Source organism: Pleurodeles waltl, chromosome 4_1, assembly GCF_031143425.1.
Source record: "Pleurodeles waltl isolate 20211129_DDA chromosome 4_1, aPleWal1.hap1.20221129, whole genome shotgun sequence".
Classification (NCBI taxonomy): Eukaryota; Metazoa; Chordata; class Amphibia; order Caudata; family Salamandridae; genus Pleurodeles; species Pleurodeles waltl.
Genome location: NC_090442.1, coordinates 388,418,098 through 388,442,282, shown reverse-complemented (window position 1 = coordinate 388,442,282; position 24,185 = coordinate 388,418,098). Strand labels below are relative to the sequence as shown.

Sequence of the window (24,185 nt, the reverse complement as noted above, 5' to 3'; positions counted from 1 at the left end):
AGCAGCAATGTGGGCCTCTCTGCACACAATCACCAAGCTCTACTGCCTGGATATTCAAGTCAGTAAGGATGGGCCTGATTGGTCCTGTAGGACTTTTTGGTATGAAATTGTTTTGCAAGACCCACCTCCAGGGAGGTATTGTTTTGGTGTCTATATATAGGTAAGGAATCTGGGGCTAGATGTCTCTATCAGATGGACAAGTTACTTACCTTTGGTAACGCCTTATCTGTTGGTGATTCGCTAGCGCTGATTCTTTACCGACCCATCCATCCTCCTAGCTCTGCAAACTGATTTGTAGGCTTTCCCCTTTCAGGGCCCTAGTTTTCCATAACAGTGGTCAGTGTTCTTCATGGCTCTGTGCTTCTGGTGTGGAAACTGACATCAGTGCTCTGTGGTAGCGGGAAATGTCCTGAACCCCGACTCTGAAACAACTATGTCATCTACAACGCAAGCATAACCACGCTTGCTGGAACAACTACTGCCTTTTTCTCTGCGTTAACCATGCATGTGCTGAACTACACATATCCGTGGTTAAGGCAGTGAAAAAGGCAGAGTGGATCAGGAGATGGCGCGGTCAGGTAAGTGGGGTTGGGGGGTAGTTTTTAGGGGTAGGGTTGGATTAAGGACTTGGATCGGGGTAGTTTGGTTTTTAGGGGTGGGGTGGGGGATCAGGGTAGTTTGTTCAGGCAAATGGGGTTGGGGCAGGGTTAGGGTAGTTTTTTAGGGGTGGGGTGGATTAAGGGCTTGGGGTCGGGGGGCGGGGGTAGTTTGGTTTTTAGGAGTGAAGTGGGGCATCGGGGTAGTTTGGGTTTTAGGGGTGGGAGATCAGGGTAGTTTTTTATTTTTAGGGGGGTGGAGGATCAAGTTAGTTTGGTTTTTAGGGGCGGGGTGGGGGATCGGGGTAGTTTGGTCAGGTAAGTGGGGTTGAGGCAGGGTTGTGGGCAATTCTTAGGGGTGGGGGTGTGGAATGAGGGCTTGGGGCGGGGTGGAGGTTCGGGGTAGTTTTGTTTTTAGGGGCGGGTGTAGGGTTATCTGGGTAGTTTTATTTTTAGGTGCGGTGTTGGGGGGACTGGGGTAGTTTGGTCAGGTAAGTGCGGTTAGGGTAGGGTTGGGTGTTTTTTTTGGGGTGGGGTAGATTAATGGCTTGGGTCGGGTGGTAAGATCAGGGTAGTTTAGTTTTTAGGGGTGAGGTGGGTGGATCGGGGTAGTTTGGTCAGGTAAGTGGGGTTGAGGCAGGGTTGTGGGTAATTCTTAGGGGTAGGGGCGTGGATTGAAGGCTTGGGGCGGGGTGGGGGTCGGGTAGTTTTGTTTTTAGGGGCGGGTGTAGGGTTATCTGGGTAGTTTTATTTTTAGGTACGGGGTTAGGGGGACTGGGGTAGTTTTGGTCAGGTAAGTGGGGTTGGGGGTGTTTTTTTGGGGTGGGGTGGATTAATGGCTTGGGTCGGTGGGAAGATCAGGGTAGCTTGGTTTTTAGGGGTGGGGTGGAGGTCAGGTTTTTTAGGGCAAGTGGGGGGTCGGGGAAGATTTTAGGGCTCAGGGTGGGTGGGGGTTTTCGGGTAGTTTTGTTTTTAGGGGTGGGGGGCCAGGATAGTTGTGTTTTTAGGGGTGGTGTGGGGTGGGGGTGTCAGGGTAGTTTGGTTTTTAGGGGCGGGGTGGGAGGATCGGGGTAATTTGGTTTTTAGATGCGGGGAGGTGGTGGGGGTCAGTTGTTTTTAGGGCGGGTGGGGGGTCGGGTAAGGTTTTAGGGCTCAGTGGATTGGGGTGTCGGGATAGTTTTGTTTTTAGGGACGGAGGTGGGGGGTTGGGGTAGCTTGTTTTTTAGGGGTGGTGATCGGGGTAGTTTGGTTTTTAGGGGTGGGGTGATCAGGGTAGTTTGGTTTTTAGGGGAGGGGTGGGGGATCGGGGTAGTTTGGTTTTTAGGGGCAGAGGTGGGGATAGTTTGGTTTTTAAGGGTGGTGTGGGAGGTCGGTTGTTTTTGGGGGGGGTCGGGGAAGGTTTTAGGCCCAGGATGGGGGTGTCAGGTAGTTTTGTATTTAAGGGCGGGGGTTGGGAGGTTGGGGTAGTTTTGTTTTTAGGGCGCGGGTTCGGTTGTTTTTAGGGCAGGTGGGGGTCAGGGAAGATTTTAGGGCTCTGGGTGGGTGTCAACAGGCTCAGGATGGGGGTGTCGGGGTACTTTTGTTTTTAGGGGCACGGGCGGGGGTCAGGTCGTTTTAGTATTACAAGTGGGGCACTTTTGGGCCATGGGGCAGGTGGGGGTGGCATGCTAGAACCACGCATACCGTTCCCAAACATGTCTTTACTAAGCATGCTTTTACAACAAAAAATCATTGTAAAGGCATGTGTGGTAAAGGCATTTGTGGTAACAACGTGGTTGTTCAGGCATGCGTGGTTCTCGCATTAGTTGCTCTATAATACATTTGGGGTAGCACCTGAATATAGGCACCACACATTTCACTTCCGGCGTGGATGACATCGATGATGCCATGTGAATCTGAGTGTCTCCACCTACAGGCGGTTAGGGGTACAACTCACCAAAAAATTCTGATCCAGTCTGACCCCTGGAGATAATTCTAAGGTAAGGAATCTGCGGGTAGATAGTCTCTGCCAGATTAGGAGGTACCAAAGGTAAGTAACTTGTTCGTCTGGGTTAGTATTCTGGCTGTCCAAAAGCACTGATATATCTGCCAAAAAGATTCTAGTGGAAGTTATAATGGGCATATCTTTCTGGTTAAATCACTGAAGTTCCTTTAGTTTGAAAAAAGAAGAAAACTTGGAGGACACAGCAAACCACAGATTAAGAAATAAACAGACCAGCGAAAAAGAGTGTTCATGGACAGTAACAGCAGCTGCAAGTGTCACCTTCATTGACACAGCAACTTTGCAATAGTAGTGTTTTCCGTCTGAAAACATTGATCGTTTGTGCTGCTGGTAAATAGTTGCATGTGCCAGGAACTGCCAAGCATTATCTATTTTTATCGTGTTCTGGCAGTTCACCTTTTATTCTAGGTTTGGAACTTTTCCAGATGTATCCTGAAAAAAAGACATGAGCTGGGCTCTCAGGGGGTGTGTGCTGGGTGGAGTCGCAGACACATACTCAATGTTTTTTGGCTTTGACTTTTGAAGACGCATTTTGTGCTTTTATTATTTGGAAACAACCTTACGTCATTCTTTTTTTAAACTTAATGTTTGTAGAATAACCTGCTATCCGACAATTTGACCTATGATGAACATGAAGTGTGACAATAAAAAACATTGCGAAAAAGACGGGTGAGAGATGGCAACTCTGCCTGGTGCCTCTTCCCAGGAAGATAGGTGAGGATAAGCCTCCATTGATTTGGATTCTCATGGTAGGGAAAGTGTAAGGGGCCATAATTCTATCGATCATCTTAGGACCCAGGCCTATTTTTGGAGCATAGCCTGTAAGAAGGGCCAACTAACCCTGTCAAATGTCTTCTCTGCATCGAGCGAGAGAAGGCAAGCAGGGATGGTGGGTCGATGTGTTTTCTCAACTAGATGGGTCAGGCGACATATCATCTGCTCCCTGCCTATTGTGGATGAAACCGACCTGATCTGGATCTATAAGGCCGGGGAGGTAGGGTTATAATCTGTTAGCTAGGATTTTCATGTAAAGTTTGCCGTCTGTGTTCAAGAGCGCTATGGGGCGGTAAGAGGTGCAGAGAGTTGGGTCCTTACCCGGTTTTGGTATTAGAGAGATCTCTGACATTGTTTGAATTAGCCTCAATGTGATGGTGAAAGTGTTGTAGAAGGCCAACAAGTGGTCCTGCAGTTGTGGAAGGAATTCACAGTATAAAGCTACTGGTAGGCCATCTGGTCCCGGCGTCTTGCCTATGGTAAGTCCTTTCAGGGCTTTTCAGAGCTCCTCTGAGGTGATGGGGGCCTCTAGCAGGGTTGTGTCGGCAGAGTCCAAGGGGTCCCACCTGCATCCCATCAAATATTCTGCGATAGCCTCAGGGGAGGCCTCCTCGCTGGTGTATAAGGTTTGATAATAGTTGCGGAAGGCTTGTCATTTTTGCAGAGTCTGAAGTGGACCATTCACCCGCCGCTGTTTGTAAACCTGGGGCTTGCATGTGTTGTTGCCTTAATTTACGTGCTAGGATGTCCCCTACCTTGCTGTCCCCTTTGTAATATTAATGATTAAGCTACAGGAGAGTGTGCGCAGCCTTGTTGGTGCAGATGGAGCAGAGTTGACAGAAGGGCTACTTGTCATTTGGTGCGTCTAGAGGGATTAGCCTGATTCTGATGTTCCAGGTCTTTGATTTCTGTGGTCAGACCCTTCTCTACCAGACCAGCCTTTCTCCTCCACGCAATAGAAATAGAAGTGATCCCACCCCTGATGGTGGCCTTAAATCTGTTCCAAAAAGTATGCGATGAGACGTCTTGGTGAGCATTCAGATCGAAGTAGTTAGCTATGGCAGTACGGACCACCTTGATGTCTGCCAGTCTTTTAGTATGGCTGGATGGATGCGCCAATGTGGGGTGGGCTGTGCACCCTTTCCAGGTCAGTTCTATGTGACCTTGATCAGAGATTGAGATGTCAGAGATGGAGGAGGATGTTAGAATCGGCAGCAAGGTGTGTGTAAGAAAGAAGTAGTCAATGCATGAGTATGACTGATGGGCATGAAAGAAGAACAAGTAGTCTCTCACGTCCGAGTTATGTTCCCTCCAGGCATCTACCAATCCCATATCTGTGATGTCGCACTTGAGGGCTGCTGACAAGGTGACCGTGCCCTGAAAGGCAGTTGAACTTTGGTCTAATGTAGGATCCCAGGCCAAGTTGAAGTTCCCTCCCAAGATGATGTCTCCCTTCGCTTGGGCGAGGTGTTCCGAGAGCAAGGAGCGGAGGAAGGCATCCTGAGCTTCATTTGGAGCATATGTGTTTAAAAGCGTGAGTGGGCATTTATCCTGCCATATGGTGAGCATGAGGAAGCAACCCTCTACATCGTACATCACTCAGAGGGGTTTCAAACAGAAAGATGTCTTGGGGATCACTACCCCTGCTGTTTTGGTAGTTGCAATGGCCCAGTAGCGGATGGGGTATTTGGGCTTCCCCATGCGCGAGGTATCATGCTGGAGGAGGTGCGTCTCCTGGAAAACTACATCAACATCTTGCTGGAGGAGATATCTCCAAATCTGTTTCCTTTTATTTGGTGAGTTACGTCCCCGTACGTTAAGTGTAAGAAATGTAATTTCGGTGGCTGCAGTCATGACTGGGCTTTGGGGATTGGTGTGCGATATCTTTCATGCTTGGGCAGCCGATGGTGGGTATTGAGGAGGGGGTGGGCAGTCGTAGGTGCATCGGGCATATATAGACTGTACCTAACTCTAGGGACATAGTGTAAGCCTATGTGTCATTCCCAATTGTTGAGTGAAGAAAAGTAGAGCTGCTCTAGGACGGAGAGAGGCCCATAGAGATGGGTGTGCACATGATAGAACAATAAAACAGTAGGCCAGCTAGGCCATAACAGGTAGTCCAGATACGTATTGGGACAACGCACAACTAAACAGGCCAACCAAGGGATGTCACTCCCCAAGGGACTAGGATTTGGGAGCGGACAGCAGCATGTAGTACAGTCATGTCTATGAGAACAGTGGGCCGGATGTAGGAAACGTTTAGCGAGTCGCAAACGGCAAAAATTGCCGTTTGCGACTCGCTAAACGCGTTTCCCAATGCAGAAATGCATATTGCGAGTCGGTACCGACTCGCAATATGCATTTCAGAATCGCAAATAGGAAGGGGTGTTCCCTTCCTATTTGCGAGTCTGAGTGGTATGCAATACACTTCAAGTGGATGGTAACCCACTCGCAAATTGGAAGGGGTCCCCATGGGACCCCTTCCACTTTGTGAATGGACCCAAAAATATTTTTTCAGGGCAGGGAGTGGTCCAAGGGACCACTCCCTGCCCTGAAAAAATACCGAAACTAAAGGTTTCGGTGTTTTTTTTAAGTGCAGCTCGTTTTCCTTTAAGGAAAACGGGCTACGCTTAAAAAAAAAAAAACTGCTTTATTGAAAGCAGTCACGAACATAGAGGTCTGCTGACGACAGCAGGCCTCCATGTTTGCGAGTGCCTATACTCGCTATGGGGCCGCAATTTGCGACCCACCTCATGAATATTAATGAGGTGGGTCATTGCGACCCCATAGCGAGTCGCAGTCGGTGTCTGAGACACCGTACTGCATACCAATTTGCGACTTGCAAATTGCGAGTCGCAGGGACTCGCAATTTGCAAGTCGCAAATTGGCGTTTTGCTACATCTGCCCCAGTGTTCAGTGCACCCCCGATGCCATCATAATTCGGGATGCAGGAGTGGTCCGAGAGTGGTCCTATGGTGCCAGCTTCCATACCCCGCTGTGGGAGCCAGACCCCGAGCGGGCAGCCTCTTAATCATTAGTGAGCATGATGGGCACCTGGAGCTAGTTAGCTGTGGAGGTTGGCTGACCAAGACCGTTTGTATCCTTCATGAGGGTGCAGTGAGATACAGTGGGGGGGGTGCCCCCCGCCCTGAAGCAGTAGCGAGAGAGCTGGGGTTTCAGGTGGCAGCTGCTGAGTCCACAGTGGGCGTCTGAGAGTTTTTCAAAAATTCCAAGTGCTGGATAATATCTTGTTTGGCCTCACATGTCTCTGGTTCATTTGGAGACTGGACGGGAGGTGGCTGTGAACTGGGGGGTGAAGTGTTGGGGTCCCCTCGGATGGCGTGTAAGAGGTCTGCCACAAAGAACATGATGTCCGGTCCCTCCATTCCCTTCTGAATTTCCGGAATCCGGATATTGTTCCTGCTTGTTTCCAAATCTTCATGCTTAAGGTGGTTATCCAGTTGCTGCCCTTCCAGGGTTGCCACTCGACGTAGGACCCTGGCATGCTGAGCTCCAAGTGGATAAACGTGTGTGTGTGGGGGAGTCCCTGAGTAACATAGTCTCTTTGTCCCCTGAATTCTGGATTAACTGGCTAATTAAAGTGGCTATAATCCTTTGCAAATGTTTTCTGCTTAGCCTGTCACCATGGTGCCACTCCCTATGTCTTCCTGTCCTAGTCTTTCCTTTCACCACCTGGATTGCACGTAGCAGTCTGATTCATGAACTTGTAGTTCCCAGTTTGCTATTAATATAGGTTACGTGGTCTAGGATCATAGGAACATTTTCTGTTCCATGTAGAAAATATTGCAGTGGTGCGGGCCGTTCCACACCACATTTCTTAAAGTGCAATGGTCTCTCTTTTCAAAATCCACATTCTGGTCAGTGCGCTGACTAGGCCACAGGAAATGGTGTAGCAGAAGAAGAGTCACCTTACCTTTTTGCATGCTTCGGTTTGCTCCTTTAGAATGTATGGTGATGGTACAATGTTTTCTACCATTAGTTGGAGGACTTGATATTCTTCAAGAGAAGGACGTGGTTGTCAGTTTGCTGAGGATGAAAGTATGACTGGTCAACTGCAGAAGCCCTGGGGTACCATGGACAGTCACCACAGGCCAAGCACAGTGAGCTTGCGTATCATCTCGGGGACGCAAAACTGACCGATGCCTTTCACAGCTCATAGAAGATGTTTTCATCCTCTGCAGTCACCGGAAGCATAGCCTCTTAGTAATACAGCTCACTGCTTTCAGGTAAAAACACCCTACATCAGGTGCTGTACATCTTGGTGCCACACCAAAACCTTAATGTAGTGTACTAGAAAAACTATGGGTGGATACTTCCAAGACACATGACAGATTCCAACTCTTTCCCTGAGGTAGGTACTTGGTGTATCTAAGGATGTCTCCATAGTGGAGCAAATCCTCTCCTGATCCCACTACCACGGAGAGTGGGTGAGTGCCTAAGCTGTTGAGAGACAGTGGTTTCTGTCCTAATAAGCTCTGCCTCAAAGTACGCACGCAGGCCCTGGAGAGTGTGCCAGCACTTCACTCCCATGCATTTCTCCCAGAATCTGCAGCCCTGTAACTGCAGCAGAACCCTGAAGCAACAAACACTGCTGGCATCATGGGAGATGCTCGTCTGTCCCCAAGCTAACTGCGACAGGTGTAGAGAATTAGAACTGTGGGGACCAAGAATCACCTCACAGGGGAGACCGATTAAGGGTTCAACACTACTTCAGACACCTTGAAAACACCTTTGCAGCAGTGCCTTTCAATGTACAGAGATGATTACTTTTATCTCTACATTTGAAGGAGAGTTGTCCATCAAGGTAGTGGATGTACCAGATGTATGAAGCCAATTACTATTTCTTAACTACCGAATCGCTATTTCGGGCCTTTTAGAAATGCTAAATGGGCTTTTCATATGTACAAAGCCCTTTAAGTGGTCGCAAATAGCAAATTTTACCCAGTCGAAATCTCAATTTGAAATTTCCTAAATAGGAAATTGCAAATAGGGATTACCTATTTGTGATTCCTGTGCACATGTACAAGCACTTTCCTCAATGCAAATTGAGCATTTAGGAAATGCAATTGCCATCAACTCCAAGTCGATGGTAACCGTTTTGCAATTAAAAAAAACACCCAAAGTGCGATAGAGCGTATATATGCCCTTAGGGCATATATGTTCTCTACGTGTGCATCTGAATCATTGGGGTACATCATGAAGCCTTACGCACATAGCCATCCTTGGCTTAGGATTTCCAAAATATGGATTTTTTTATAGGAAATCTCTATTTTGGAAACTGTAAACCGGCCCATTGGAATGAATGGCATGGAATTTCCTATTTGCAATTTCCTAATAGCAATTCCTACCCAGTAGGAATCGCTATTAGGAAATCAGTTTATTCATACATTTCAGTTTGCATTTCCCAAATAGGGATTTTCAAGGAGTCGCTATTTAGGAAATGAGAAATTGCATTTTCGTACATCCCCTCATGTGATATACACTGTAGCTGTGCACAAGTTGCCACTAGAGAGCTTAATGTTCACGTAGATTCACCCAGGACAGATTCTCGATCCGCCTACTGATGGAAGAAGCGTGAAGGCTGTCTGTACTCAATGCTCAATTGTGTAGTTCTCTCCCTTTATTGATCCAAGTCATCAGTACATTAATGATCACTAAAATAGCCAAAACCAGGCTTACCAATCAGTAATTGTGCCAAACAGTGCGTCATTTAAACCTCGTTGGTTTTTTGGGACCTATTTGAGGGAATGTTCGTGCTCTGTAACTTACTCTTTCTTACTCCTACTTCCTTCATTTACATACCACACACGAAAACAACGTCTCAATCTCGTGATGCATTTATTGACCGTTTAAGGTTTACATAATGTACATATTGCCATGCGAAAAAAATCATAAAGGGATGACTTGTTTTGCCACGCGTGTTCTTGCTTCTGATCCCTCATGTATGTCATTGTGTTGCCATTAATAACAGCTGGAGGGCTAGTGAAGGTTTTGAAACCCATGTATTGGGTTTCAATTCTCCTTTTGGTTGACCGTAACATGAACCTTCAAAGCAGAAATTCTATCCAGATTTATTTTTAAATATAGAATTGTCCTTAACTTCTGGGGTGACTGTCCACAATTTCAAGGAAAGGACAACTATAGTAAACTTTCTTATTGTTATTTCACGTTGCAGTCGCCTTGCAACGCAATATGGTTTCTAGTGTTGTGTTTGCTACTCATTGCAGTCATTGCCAGGCTGTGCATTCAGTAAGGTAGAACCTGACACGTGCAACAATACTGAAATATGTAAACATGGCTTTTTTAAGTTAAGGATGCTGTGCATTTAGACTCAAATCAGTTTAAATGGGTAGGGTACGTGAAATGCCTTTGCATCCCTCTTCCTCCGCTTCTGCCAAGAAGTTAATAAAAATGTATCCATTGCAGTTATGAAGCAAGTTGTCCTAGCTTTGTTGGTGATATTAAACGTTTTTCCAAAGATACAAATGGTGCTGAGGCAGTACACATTTGAGCCAAAGGTTTCCGATGCTGGGAACGGCACTTATTTTTGAGGGTAGGCACTTCGTTTTCAGCAACAGGCATTTACAGCGAGCAAAAGACATGGGAAAGGCGGAGGACGAGAAAAACGAAACAAGCTTCACAAAGGGAGAAAGCAAGAAGCTGCAAGAATGAGATGAAGGGGCAGGAAGTGGCTGTAAATGGATTTAAGAGGCCCGAAATGGCTTTAGGATTACGCGGTTACAACATTCAGTGCGCGCTCATTTAATTGCAGCAGCTGCGTGTTTTAAAGGAGAGCTTTTGACACCGGCACGTATTTATTTACAAATTAAGCACTGTTCTGAGGTGATATTTTGTCAATATATTTATCTCTATCAAATGCCATTTAATTTCTGTTTAGGTATGAATTTAAAGAATCTATCTATATGTGCCAGATTAAGTCTCTTCTAATATTGAGGGAAGAGTATTTTATTTGCATAACTGAGTTTTTTTTTTGTGCAATCGATTTAGCTAGATGTATTGTATCAATCCGTGAGACTTTGAAGATACTTTATACTTTTGATTGCAGAAATATATTTTAAAGGTTCGCATCATAAGTATATAATCTTTTATCTGCATTTGATGAGTGATTCATTAAATAACTTCTTTGTGGCTTATTGGTAGTAACACATCCAGCATTGTGTCTGTGATCTACTCTGATTCCTAAATGGGCCAATCCCACTTCATAAGGGACCTTGTACTAAAGCAAGAAGACAAGTACTTAAACAATATGACTAATAGAACCTTAACAAATCCATCAAAAACTTAAATTAAAAGTAATTTTGTATTTTTGGGGTGGCAAAGACTTATTTCTCACATCGCGGTTGTGCCCTGGTAACTCTTGTTCGTGAGATGGAAACATAATTCTAAGATGTACAAATATATTTTTTACAAAACCTCATACAGATTCATTAAACAGGGCCAGCCATCCAAACAACTTTTCTTATGGGCTGTACCATATCTAACGTTACTATTGTTGACTCTGTCATTTCTGTTTTTTTAAACATGTTTTTATTGCAATTGGTACAAAAGCAAGGCATAGTAAGACAGTACAGTCAGTGTTAGAACATAGAGCTGTATCTGGTCTCACTCGTACAGCAAAGTGACAATGGTAATGATTGTCCAATTACATGAAATAATCAACATAAAATAAACCACGAAATAGCTAAAGATTATACATAGCTAAGTGGCAGCAACAAGTTGCCAGTGCCGCACCAAACCAATGGCCGCGTCCTGCTCATCTATCCTCCCTAAAGGGGGAGGGCGGGTGCGTACAGAACACAAAAGTGTGGCAAATTCAAACAGCGAGGGTACGGAAGGGGGCAGGAAGACATAGACATAGCAACCAACCCCCAGCAACCTGCCGGCGCCATTCCGACATCCACAACGATACAATCACTCTGCTGCAACCAGCTTCCACACATGTACTCCTACTTGCCTCCTGGGATACCCCACGTGCTGGACCCTGGGGGGGGGGGGGGCGGTAGAGGAATTATCTACCAGCAGACTCACCTTTGACATACTTTCCAGCATGCCTCTCCATATTTCCAAGCCGTGAGCAGCATGCACGTTATCGCGCACTGCTCGCAGCCGCCTCTCCTCCGCCACACCTCATTCCTGCATGTCCGTCATCCATTTTCCAATCGTTGGTGCAGCAGGTTGCATCCAATGGATGGCCGCTGTCGCCTAGCCAGCAGCAGTCCCAGGAACGCGAACCGATGGCTCATCTTGACCCTGCGTTTAGGTGTCAGGAGTACCCCAAGTAAGCTGTGCTGACAGAGGCCTCCACAGGCACCCATGCGACCTCCCATGGAATCCGTAGGACCTCTCCCCAAAAGCATTTGCTACAGTCCCACACTGTATGGAGAAAGGCCGCTGGAGGAGACCCACACATAGGGCAAACATCCGATCTAGCTTCATTGATTCTATGCAAACGCTACAGGGTCATATAGGCTTAGTGCAAGTAATAAAACTGTGTGATCTTAAATCTTGTGTTACTAGCCACCTCCTTAACCTGGGCAAATGCTGTTTTCAAGGCAGTCTTGGAAAGCGTCACAGACAGATCAACAGCCCATCTGCTTCGGACCTCCGTTGTGCCAATGTGGTGATCCCCTTTAAGAGCCTTGTAAATGTGAGAAATTAATCCCCGAGTCAACCTAGGGTCCAATATAAACTGCAGCATCTGGGATTCCGCCGGTTCAGTGGGAAAGTCAGTTCAAATGTCACAAAATGTACAGGATACCTTGGCATATTGCAAAAATGGCTTTGGTGAAGGCCAAATGTATCTTGTGCCATAACCATTGTATGGAAAGTGCCATTAAACTAGAGATTGCCTGCGGTGTTGCAGCTGCCTTCAAACCTTTGCATCATATCCTTAAAAGACTGGATTGCGTGAATGGGCTTCATTCAACGGAGGGCCAAAAGTCTAGCATAGGGCGCCTGACGTAACACTCGTGCAATTTTATGTTCTCAGGCCACCACCATCTGTCTGACAATAAAGGGGTGGTCACCAGGAAAACCAACCCCCAGCATGAGCCAGTGTGGGAGATCCGTGTCAGTCCCCATGCCCCTAGGAGGTTATTCTCCATATTCAGGCTATCCATACAAGACTGCGCTGCATACTGAAAGAGGCCTGCAAGAAGTATGATTGCAGATCTGGCAGTCCCTGGCCTCCCAGTTCAGTGACCAGTTTCAAGTTGTCCAATTTCACTCTGCTTCATTTACCAGCCCACACCAGGGACACCAGGAGACTATTGAACCTAGCGAATGTGGATTTAGCCACAGAATGCATCACATGGGACAACCTCCTTAAATTCACCTGCGTCCCTCTACCTGGCATAAAGCCAAAACTGATTTTCGTGCAATAATTGGGTAATAACACCACGTAATCTGGTCTCCAAGGTCTTTGCAAGTATTTTGGAGCCAACCCCAATATAGAGAGAGGTCTATAAGAACCAGGGCCTGAAAGGTCTATCTATACCTGGCTTAGTGAGCATAATGATCTGGGCTTCATGCATGGTTTGCGGAAGTATCCCACAACTGTGAGCCTCTTGAAGTGTTTCCATCAAGCAGGGAAGAAGTAACTGTAGTATTCCACTGGAAGTCCATCTGGTTCCGGTGCCCTACAGTGTGCCATCTCCCGGATTGCCTCCATTAATTCCTCTAAAAGGAGCTCCCTCTCCAGAGTTCCACCTTTTTCAGTCATAAGTCGAGGCAGTGTCGTTTGATCAGAAAAGTCGGGGGAGTGTCAGTTGATCAGAAAACACTGCAGGCCTCTGCTGGCCAGCTATCCCCGTCTCCGTTTAAACAGTTGCAAAGTGATCCCGCAGGAGTAGAATGACTGCAGCCCTGTGCTTCAGGGAAAGTTCCCTTTTATGTAACAACGCTAGAAGGCATTCTGATTTGTCACCCCCTCTATGAAGTAGAAGCCAATCCAGCCTATCCTATGTCTCCCCCAGCATCCCCTGGGCCGTGAGTAGTGCCCCCTACCAGCCCCTGACAGTAGGGACGTCTCGTTGGAGGGTCGCCAACTGCTTCTCCTCCTTGAGCAGCTGTGCCTCAGGTGGCATCTAGTGTCGCTAATCTGTGAAACGCACTCCCCTCACCCCCGAGTCACTGCCTTCAGAGCATCCCACTCTACTCCTCTACTTGCCACTGGGGGTAAGTTGGTTTCAAAATAACTGACCTTCGCTGCCCTAATTTCCTCGTGGAACTGAGGGTCACTGAGCACTTTAGGCAAAAATGCCACAGTGGCCCTCTGGGCCTGTCTCCACACATTCCCCACTCCAAGAGCAGTGGTGCATGGTCAGAGAGCAATCTACCCAATGTCCAAACATCCACTATTTCAGTGGTGATGTCCTCTGTCACTAAGAAAAATTCCTATCCCACAGCATGGGATCCCGATGTGTGGGAGGAGCTCATGCACCACACCAAGACAGAAAGCCTTATCATCAGTATTGGGCACTCCCACATTCAACAGGCACACCTCCCATGCATTTAGCAGGCCACATAACAGTATGCCTTAAAGCTCCAAACCCAGAAACAGACCTGAGGTGCGACCCATATGGAAACTCCTTGGGTGGAATTTGAGTATGTAGCAGAGTAGAGCTGCCCCCTCCACTTCATTTGCACCTTCTGGGTCTCACACTCTATAAGGTGCATCTCCCGTAACAAAGCGATCTGTATGCCCTGCCGCCGGATACCGCTTAACATAGGAGTGGAGCCCACTCACATTCCATGTCACCACCTTAAAATTGGCAGCACCCCACTAATCCCCCCAGCCCTGTCCTCCACTCAGTACATACTTCACTGCCGCTGCTATAGAACAAAACATATTAGTCAATAAATATCCCATCCCGTCTACTTGGTCAACACAGCTGCTTCCCTAAGCATCTTAATCCCCCCACACCCATCCCAACAAATACATTCTCCACAATAGAGTCAAACCTCCCAAAAAAAACCTGCAATATACAATCAGTCCCCAAATCTCAATAGTATCAGAGGGGAGGCTGTACCTGGGGACGGCAACTACAGTCATCGCCCCCAAGCCCTGCCTGGCCCTGCACACCCACCCTCCCCACACCAACACTCTCCTACACAGTCAGCTCATGGAATCACTCACACCAGATACCACTTTCAATCAAGATCTTCTTAAAAAATGTAAGGTCTAATATCGAAAACTAACTACAGGGTGCAAGAGGCGGTTTTCTAGTTTTACACAGCACATGCCTCCCATTCACCCACATCCACACATTAGCACCCAGAACATGCCATCTACCCCACTAATCTGCCTCCAGGTGCTCCCTTCAGCCCTGCACTCCAGTAAAGTTGTTGAATGCAGGCACCCCCTGCAAGGAGACCACAGTGTAGTATTTCAATACATAGGATCAGCTGTGTGGTAGAGCTATATGCAATGTCAGATTTCACCCTGCTCCGGGGTCTCCTCCACCACATCTCCAGCACTCGTGCCATAGTTGGAGGATGTCACTACTGTCACCAGTGCCATTGCTGCCTCCATTTCCGGCTGCTGCTACTCCAAGTCTAGCATGATACATGTCTGATCACCACTTGAGAAGATGATCTCGAGGCTCCACCACCTCTTCGCCTCAGCTTTCCCGATGGCTGTGAGCAACTGGAGTTCCCAGTCCATCCGCAGGAGCCGTGGGGAATCGGTACTGGGATCCGTCCGTCACAATGAATTTCTAGCCAATCCCACACTGATTTGGGGGTGGTAAAGAAGTTTGATCAGTCATTATGAATCACTTTCAGTTTGTCATTTCAAATTTTTACCTATAACATCTACATGGATGGATCCAGGAGACTTATAAGGTTGCTTATTTCCATATCCCCGTCCTGCAGACCCACAGGGAAGATGAGCCACAAGCACTTTCCATTTACCATGCTCCCATTTGGCCTCACAAGTGCCCCTCGAGTATTCAAGAAAGTAATGATGGTAAAAGCAGCGCACCTTCATAGGTCAGGGACTTCAGTCTTACCCCTACCTTGACGATGGCCTGCTGAAGGAAGATTCACCTCAGTTGGTCATAGACCACCTCCAGATAACAGCAAACCTCTGTACAGTTTTGGGGTATATGGTCAATGTGCCAAAATCACACATTAGTCCTTCACAAAGGCTCCCTTTTGTTTCTTTTCTTCAGACCAGTGAGTCTAGGACATTGACGCTGTGATCTCATTGTATCATCCTCAGGCCTAGGTCTTGGCATGGATGGCTCATAGCCTTCAAGACCTGCTTGCCTCCTGCATCCTGCTTGCCAACCATGCCAGATGACATGTATGGACTCTGCATTGGAATCTGAAGTCTCAGTAAGCTCAGCACCAGTTTCAGATTTTGCTGGGTGTCAAAGGAATCTGCAAATGATCTACAGTGGTGGTTGTTAAACCTCAGTTCGACCAGTGGTAGGCCCCTCTCCCTGCCCCACTGTTGAGTGGGGAGATCAGTTGGGAGAGGTGGAAATCAGATTACTCTGGTCTCCAGCGTAGGCCCGCTTTCTGCTGACATTGTGGGGGATTCACTTGGTGTTGAATGGCTTCCTGGCTGTCACAAAAACACCCCCGCCATATGCTATTGCATCAAGCAGGACAGAGTGAGGTCCATGACAGTGTGTAGAGGGGCTCCTCACCTCTGAAACTGACTGACCCATCAGGGCATATTTGTGATTCTACACCACATTGCGCTATCTGTAAGTGTCAGAGCAGACACACTCAGTGGCGAGGACCATTGTTCGATCTCTTCTCCACTGCTGCAAACACGTTTTTGCGCATTGGAGTTTCCAATGGGGCTCTCTCTCAGAGACTCATTCAGCCTAGATTAGAGCACAGGACTTCTGTATGCCTTTCTGCCACTGCCTCTCCGGCCACAAATTCTGTAGAAGATCAAGAAAGGTCAGGCCTAAGTCATCCTTGTAGCTTTGGTTTGGTCTAGGAGAGTGTGTACCCAGAACCTCTAGACATGAGCATCTGTCCTCCAATTAGGCTGCCGCTTTGGAAGGATCTTCTGTTACAGAAGCAGGGCAGTGTTTATACTGAGGCCTCTGCAATCTACACATCCATGTGCGAGGATGGAGGAGTAGCAGTTAACTACTTTCTTTTCCATTTCAAAGTATTGGATGTCATTGTGGCGGCCACGCAGCCTTCTACGAAATCCATGTACTCAGGATTCTGGGACAAATATATGGCTTTGTGTGGTCTACATGAAACAGATCAATTATAAGAGAAACAGTCATGTGTGATACAATTCGTTTAGTCTTTGGCCCAGCATGGTCTTGCAGTGGGAATTGTTAAAGGTTATTTGTCAGCCCTTTCTGCCCTTTTAGCGTTTGCCGAACCAACCATATTTGTTCAAATCCCTTGTTGTGATGCACTTTCTTCAGAGTTTGGGCCACATGTTTATATGAAATCTTTTGTATGCCTCAGTGGGACTTCAATTTGATCCCCACTTTCCTGATGTGCACGCCCTTCAGTTGTCAAATATGTCTCTTGACCCTGTAGACGGTCTTCCACATTGCAAACTCATCAGCTCATCTCATGTGTGAGCTTGAAACTCTTTTGGTTCAGCCACCTTACACCACTTTCTTTCCAGACAAATTGGTGCTAAGGGCTAGAGCGGCCTTTCTTCCAAAGGTTGTGATATCTTTTCACATCAGCCAATCCATCACTCTTCTGACATTCTTTTCACCACCTCATCCCTCAAAAGGGGAAGAGAGATTCCATTGTCTGAATCCTAAAACAGCTCTCAACTTCTACATCAATTGTTCCTGAGGTCACTGATTTGACAATTAGTTATTTGTGGGGTACTCTAGTGCAAAGAAAGTCCAAGCTGTCCAGATGAATAGTCCTCTGTGTTAAGATCTGCTATGCGATGGTGAAAAAGCAGGCTTTTCACCAGGGCCAACACTGGTATCACTTTGCAGTTCAGTGTGCCTGTTCTGAATATCTGTCAGGCTGCAGCTTGGGCATATAAGCACATGTTCACCAAGGGCAGCCAGTCATCATTTCTAGGTTGGAGAAAAGTTGATACAGTGCCACATGACTTCACTTACCAGCGCACAGGGGCTATCTTGATCTTAATTATTAATTCCGTGCTCTAGTAAAATTCATCAGCAAAGACAATCTAAAAACAGCTGTTAACCATTACATTAGAACATCAGGCAGGAATACTTCATTGACGTTTGGCATCTGACACGCAACAGATAACAAGCCTGTTGGGGTCACAGGTAGGAGAAAATAATAAAAAAGATGATAGACTGTGACACCTGTAAAGGAGCACTAAAGGCATTGAGAGGCATAGAAGGAAAAAAGTGGAGAGCTTTGCAATTAACACTAGTGTTATTTGACAGTGTGCTTAGATTCATATTGCTTACCTGGATAAATTGGTAGTGTTTTAAAAAGTGTATCTATTAAATAGAAAATAGCACGGTGGACTGCATAGTGATATATTTCAGCCCATAACATAAAAACATACCAGTATGTACAATAATCTCATATTAAATTCTGAAGCCATAACAGTGTTCTTCCTTTCAATATTTAGACTTATATTTTAAGTATATCACTAGCAGTTGTGCTGTACATTGGTGGTGAAGTTTGTTTGCCCTATAACCTTGGTAGGTCTATGCAAAATCATACCTTTTCTTGTATATTTCAGGCTGCTGATCTGGTGATAAATTTGGCTACCTCTTCAAAGGAGAAACCAGATCCAAGCAAGTTGGTGTTTGGGTCAGTTTTTACCGATCACATGTTGGCCATAGAATGGTCTTTGGCACACGGATGGGAGAAACCAGAAATCAAACCACTCCAGAACCTCTCACTGCATCCTGCATCTTCAGCTCTCCATTATGGCTTAGAGGTAAGTACAGAAAAGATATACAATAGAGAACCTTGCAAATTTCCATCATCATCGGTTTTCCATTGCAGTGTTTTTTTCACCACTTGTCACTATTTGCTAGTCTGACCAAGAGCAGTTTCTTATGCACACAACAGCTGTTTTTTTTTGTTTTGCAGGCTCTCGTCAAATAGTATTTTTGTTTTCTCAATAACGTACCTTAAATTCAACAAAGAAACATAACCCTCATTGTCTTACATTTCTGCACCTTAGAAGGGCTATATTACTATAAAACCAGCATGCCTTTTTATGTTAATATAAAACTTGACTTTTTCTTGTCCTATTAAAGGCATATTTGCTAAATTGTTAAGAAAATGAATGTAGCAATTTATCCACACACTGAGCTCAGATTAAGCAAAACAGGTTTCATATCTGTGTAGATCAAGTGTTACCGTTTGATAATATTTGTTGGCAGCTGTTAGAAATTGTGTTTCTAGTTGGCAGAGGTATGCACCCTGTCCAAGCAGGGACTACAATCCAAGTCAGGTTAAGTTAGCTACACATCCTAAATTAACTTGTGCCCACCCCTGATAACTTGTCTGGAATACACTGGATAGGAATTGATACCATTATTTCGTTTTAGGAGATTTCTACTTGAATTCCCTTGGAGGTCTCTTTAGGTATAATTTTTAGGTAACATTTTTCTTAACATTCTTAGTAATTTTACTAGTCTCCCTAAGCGTTTCCTGTCTAGCTCACAGTCCCTTCTTCGGTAAGTCTTCTAAACTCATGAATCTCGCAGGATTCTTTCCTGAAAAAAGAAAGGTTACTCTAGTGAGGGTTTCATCACCTGATTCATGAGCAACCTTTTATTAATCCACTATATAGGAGTCAGGCGATATACATGGGAAGGGAAAAACGTAAAATTCTGCCTTTGGTGCAGTGTGGGTTTGTGAAAAGCCTACTGACCTTTGGAAAGGTCAGGAAACATGCAGAAAGCATACAGGCCTTTTCTCAGCCAGCTGCTACATGCAAAAAAAAAAACTTAATTTTTTTTCCAAAAAGGGATGGAGGGTTTAACATATTTTTACCTTTTGCGTGTGCTAAGGTTTTTCTATTCTCCGCTCTTAGGCCCTTATTATGACATTGGCGGGAAATGCTGCCTACCTCCACGGCGACGGCTGCCAACATACCATCGCCGTGGCTACCGCATTATGACTGTAGGCAGAATTCCGGCGGAAGGCTGGCGGAATTCCATCGACGGTCATGGCGGCAGACGGCAGTAAGGTGGCGCTGCTGCCAGCAAAACACCGTCGACTGTATCGTGTTCCATGATACGGTCTGGTGGTGTTTTGCTGGTGGATGCTGCTTTTGGCAGCAGCGCCGCATCCCGTCTCCTGCCGGAGGACCCCCTGCAAGCAGGTAAGTCGGGTTCTCCGACAGGAGGAGGGGGTGGAGGGTGTTGTATGCATGTGTGGGGGTGTGTGTGACTGTGTGTGGGGGGGGTCTGTTTTTGTATGCGTGCATGCGGGTATGAGTCGCGTGGAATGCATGCGTGTATGACTGAATGAGTGTACGTGTCTGTTGTGTGTTGTGAATGCATGTGTGCGACAATGTATGTTAGTGTGTGTTGGGGTGTGTGGGTATGTATGTGTGCATGCGTGGGTGGATGTGGGTATGTGTGTGTGTATGAGTGTATATGCGTGTGTGCATGTGAGTGAGGTCAGGAGGGCTTGGGAGGGGGAGGGTAGTGAAGGGATCTGGGGAGGGGGGCGGCAGAGACCCCTGTGCCTACCGCCATGGTTTTCGTGGCGGTAAGATTGCCACAAAAACCACGGCGGGAGGCAAGGTCATAAGCCCAAGGGTGGGATTGTGACCGCCGCCGGGCTGGAGACCGAAGTCTCCAGCTCGATGGCTGTCACCACCCTGGCGGACTGAGCGGTACATTGGCTTGAACCAAACCGCCAATGTCATAATTTGGGAAAAGGTACCGCCAGCCTGTTGGCAGTACCTTTCTCCAAATTACCACCGTCCAGCAGGGTCGTAATGACCCCATAGTCTCATAACTTTGTGGACCATATCAGGGTTGTTAAAACATTCCTGACTTAGTGCCATGTATATAAAGACAATGTTTTTTTAAGGCAGTGAAAGTGGATGTGTGTTGGAGAACTGTTGTTACAGGAAGGTACACGTTCTTTATCATTACTTCAGCTGATATTTGCAATTTAAGTACACACACATTGAAGGGCGTTGAATGAAGTTCTGATGTATATATTCTTAAAATAAATAAACTTAGACTTCTAGTTATAAGATATGTGTGTTGTTTATTTTACAAATGGTTTAGGCATACGAAAGTGTGCACATCTATCAATGTTTTAGCACTTTGTGCCACACTGCTTCTTTGAAGGAGGGTTAAACTGATTTGCATAAGGTGTCGACCTTCTGTAATGCCACACATGAATGAAAAATACTGCCTGTAGGTGTTTCCAATGATAATGAAGCAATAACTGAAGGAAGTATATTCATGTGTTTTTTGGGATGTATGACAGAACCACAAAGGTATTTACACCGAATGCCTTTACAACAACACTGGAACCACAACAGTGACACCAGAACACGTTTTTTCACAACACGTATGCCTTTACCACAAACGCCTTGAACAGGAAAATGTAAGCATTTTACAGGTAAAATCACCCTCTTAACCCATAACCCCTAAACCCTAAAAACACCCTTGCCATCCAAAACCTATACCCACCCTAAGCCTTAAAAATACCCTTACCACCCAAAACACATACTTAGCCTAATCCCTAAAAATACCCATCCCACCCCAAAACCCATACCCACCCTAAACCCTAAAACTACCTTTGCACCCAAAAACCCATACCCACCCTAAAACCTAAAACCCCACAGGAACCTTAAACCCTAAAATTACTATTACTGCCTAAAACCCATACTCACCCTAAACCCTAAGAATACCCTTCCCATCCCAAAACCCATACCCCCCTAAAATACCCTTGACACCCAAAAACACATACCCACCCTAAAAATACCCTTGGTGTCCCAAAACCCATACCCACCCTAACACTAAAACACCCGCTCTTAGGCCCTTATTATGACATTGGCGGCAAATGCCGCCTACCGCCACGACGACGGCTGCCAACATACCATTGCCACCCAAAAACCCGTACCCACCCTAATATATATATATATATATATATATATATATATATATATATATATATATATATTACAAGGGGACGCGAATATTAATAATCAACGACAATAAATAACATTAGTAAGCAATTGGAGTCAGTAATTTACACACACCATGACCTTACAGTCATGAATAACCACACCTTTATGTAAAAGTTAGAATGTTTATTTCCCTATATTAATAATGCTAATGTCACATAAAATAATCTCAAAATCAAATGATAACCATACAGGAACAACATTGGCTGACCGAATCGATGAAAGAAATTTAATCTAATTAAAGCTTGAACTATTACACATTCTAAAGTCATGGTGCAAAGGAATAACAAGAACAATTGCACAAACGATATTACATACACTTAGATTCAGCAAAGGAAAGACATCACAGGTTACCATATATATTGATTTTCATTAGTGAGGATTCTACCTAACCCCAGATTAGAATTAGCATGTTGGGCTTCATGCAAAAGAATTTAGTCAACACAAATTTAGAAAAACATCTAACTATGGCCGTATCAAAATAGCGCGGTTGGTACCTAGAAACAAAATCAAACAGACATAACAAACATCATCATTGTCAGTATGCTATCCTCAGATTGGATCAGCAAGCGGTGACAGTCTTCGTCATCAGGACATCAGTCTGGTCCCAAGTTCCTAATGGTCAAGGGATCACATGTTCACACTTTGTCCAATAAAACTAAAACTTCAAATTTACATTTCTACTAGTACACGGTTCACATTTCGATGGCTGGCTCTTTCCACACTGTCCTCATCCATCCGGCTCATCCGGTAACGATATTGTTGCAGCTTATACTCCAGTCAGTATGGTCATTGTTCTCTCCTGAGAAAGTCAGTCTTACACATGTTAAATTTACAATGTTACAATCAGCAGGAACAGCATCTTCTAGCAAGCAGTTCTCATGAGAAAGACTTTAGCTACGAACACATTAGGTCAGCACAATGGAAAATCCCAATTTAATTCTCCAAGTAAACATTTTATTAAACGCCTAAGAAATACAGCTTGACATGAGGCCGGGCAACCAGGCCAAGACATCCGCTAAGTTAAGGCCTACAATTAATAAAGCTAATACATAATGCATAACCCTTATTATGATGTATTACTTCATTAATCAAACATAAGCTCATCATTTCATATTAATAAGCCATTAATAAGTACACTTCGTGAACATTGGCGACCACTCACATGGTCATATTTTTAAATGCTTCCATTATTTTTCTATAGGTTATTACATTTTCTACGCAAATTTAATACTAAAAATACATGAATATTCATTAATAATTTTACCAAAACTCCTGCTCTGACAATCCTCCTTCTGATGACTAAATGTGCCATCACACAAATTTTTTTTTTCACAATTTTTTATCAGCTAGAATTCTATAATTTCAATCCCTTCAGATTATTGTTCCCTTTTTGCATTTTCCCTAAACAATTTTCCCTTTTATTTTCTTCCCTCCTCTGATTATTCTTTGTCTTCTTCAGTTGTATTATTTTACATAATTTGCACATCCCCCATAGTCCAATCAGACAAACCACAATAATCAATATCCCCTGTTTTATTTTCAATAATATCCCTTTCCCAATGTTGCTGAGCCAATTTCCCACTGAAGCAAAACCTTTACCAACCTTTTCCTAAACACCTGGTTCTTTTAATCCTTTCAAATCAGTACTCTCATTAGTCAGATTAGTAAGTAAGCTTCTAATTTCTTTATTGTTATCAGGAATGAATGAACAGCAATGCTTAGAATTAAGCATCTTGCAAACTCCGCCCTCCTTCGCTAAAAGAATATCTGATGCAAGGCAGTTCTGAATAGTCATAGCTCTTTCAGCAGCTGATACAGTATCTATCAGGAGTATGGCCCCTAAAAAATGTGTTAACATGTTATCCACAATAGTAGACAACTTTCAAATCTTTATTGAATTCAGAACAATTCCCACTGAAGGAATTATTGCTCCAAATATATCTCCTACTATACCAGAAGGAGACTCCCTCTTCTGTCTAATATGATGTAACTCAAGTCACTTTCAAAAATTTCTTTAAGTCTTTGAGTTGAAACATCTTTGGGAAAACTATTCCCAAATAACATGATACTGGGGAATCTGAGGAAAAATGGCATTCAGCTTCACAGAAACCTTAACTGGCTCACCTCCCTTTATCAGACCTATTTCTTTCCCTGTCAGATCCCACACCTTCTCTTTAGCTATTTCCTGTAAGTAAGAGTGAAGCTCCTTCACCCTGAACACCGGAAAGAAATCAATGAGAGGATATTCCTCATTTGTGGTTTCACACTCTGGTTCTGGGCCTAGGTCATCCTCATTGCCTATTGTGGACTCTGTCACAAATCTAATAGTACCTACAGAACAAGGTTTCCCGAGACCAATGTTGGTTCAGACAGAGCCAACTCCACTCTTGCTGCCACAAGTGCAGCCACAGGTAATGCCAAGATATTCTCTGATAACAAGGACCCAGACAGGTATGTCTGTATTGATGAGTCAGAATATGGGAAATGCACAACCACAGAACCTAGGTGATAGAACGAGACCAGATGCTCTATCTGTCCCTGTTACTATTGGACCAATTGTGCCATTGTTAGCACAAGAGAAAAACAGTGCAAACGGACAGGGAGTCCTGAGTCAGAATTCGATGAGGGGAGGACTTAATGAGAATGACCGGGTAGCCTCTCC

The 24,185-nt window shown here is 45.2% G+C and overlaps 1 protein-coding gene across 2 annotated transcripts in view; it reads left to right on the top strand.

Moving 5' to 3' along the window:
• The window catches only part of BCAT1 (branched chain amino acid transaminase 1), a 183,046-nt gene that overhangs the window by 82,459 nt on the left and 76,402 nt on the right, over window positions 1–24,185 (top strand). For both annotated transcript variants that reach the window (XM_069228580.1, XM_069228579.1), the window contains exon 3: window positions 18,092–18,292. In XM_069228580.1, coding sequence (XP_069084681.1) covers window positions 18,092–18,292 — 201 coding nt within the window. The remainder of the gene's footprint in view (window positions 1–18,091; window positions 18,293–24,185) is intronic.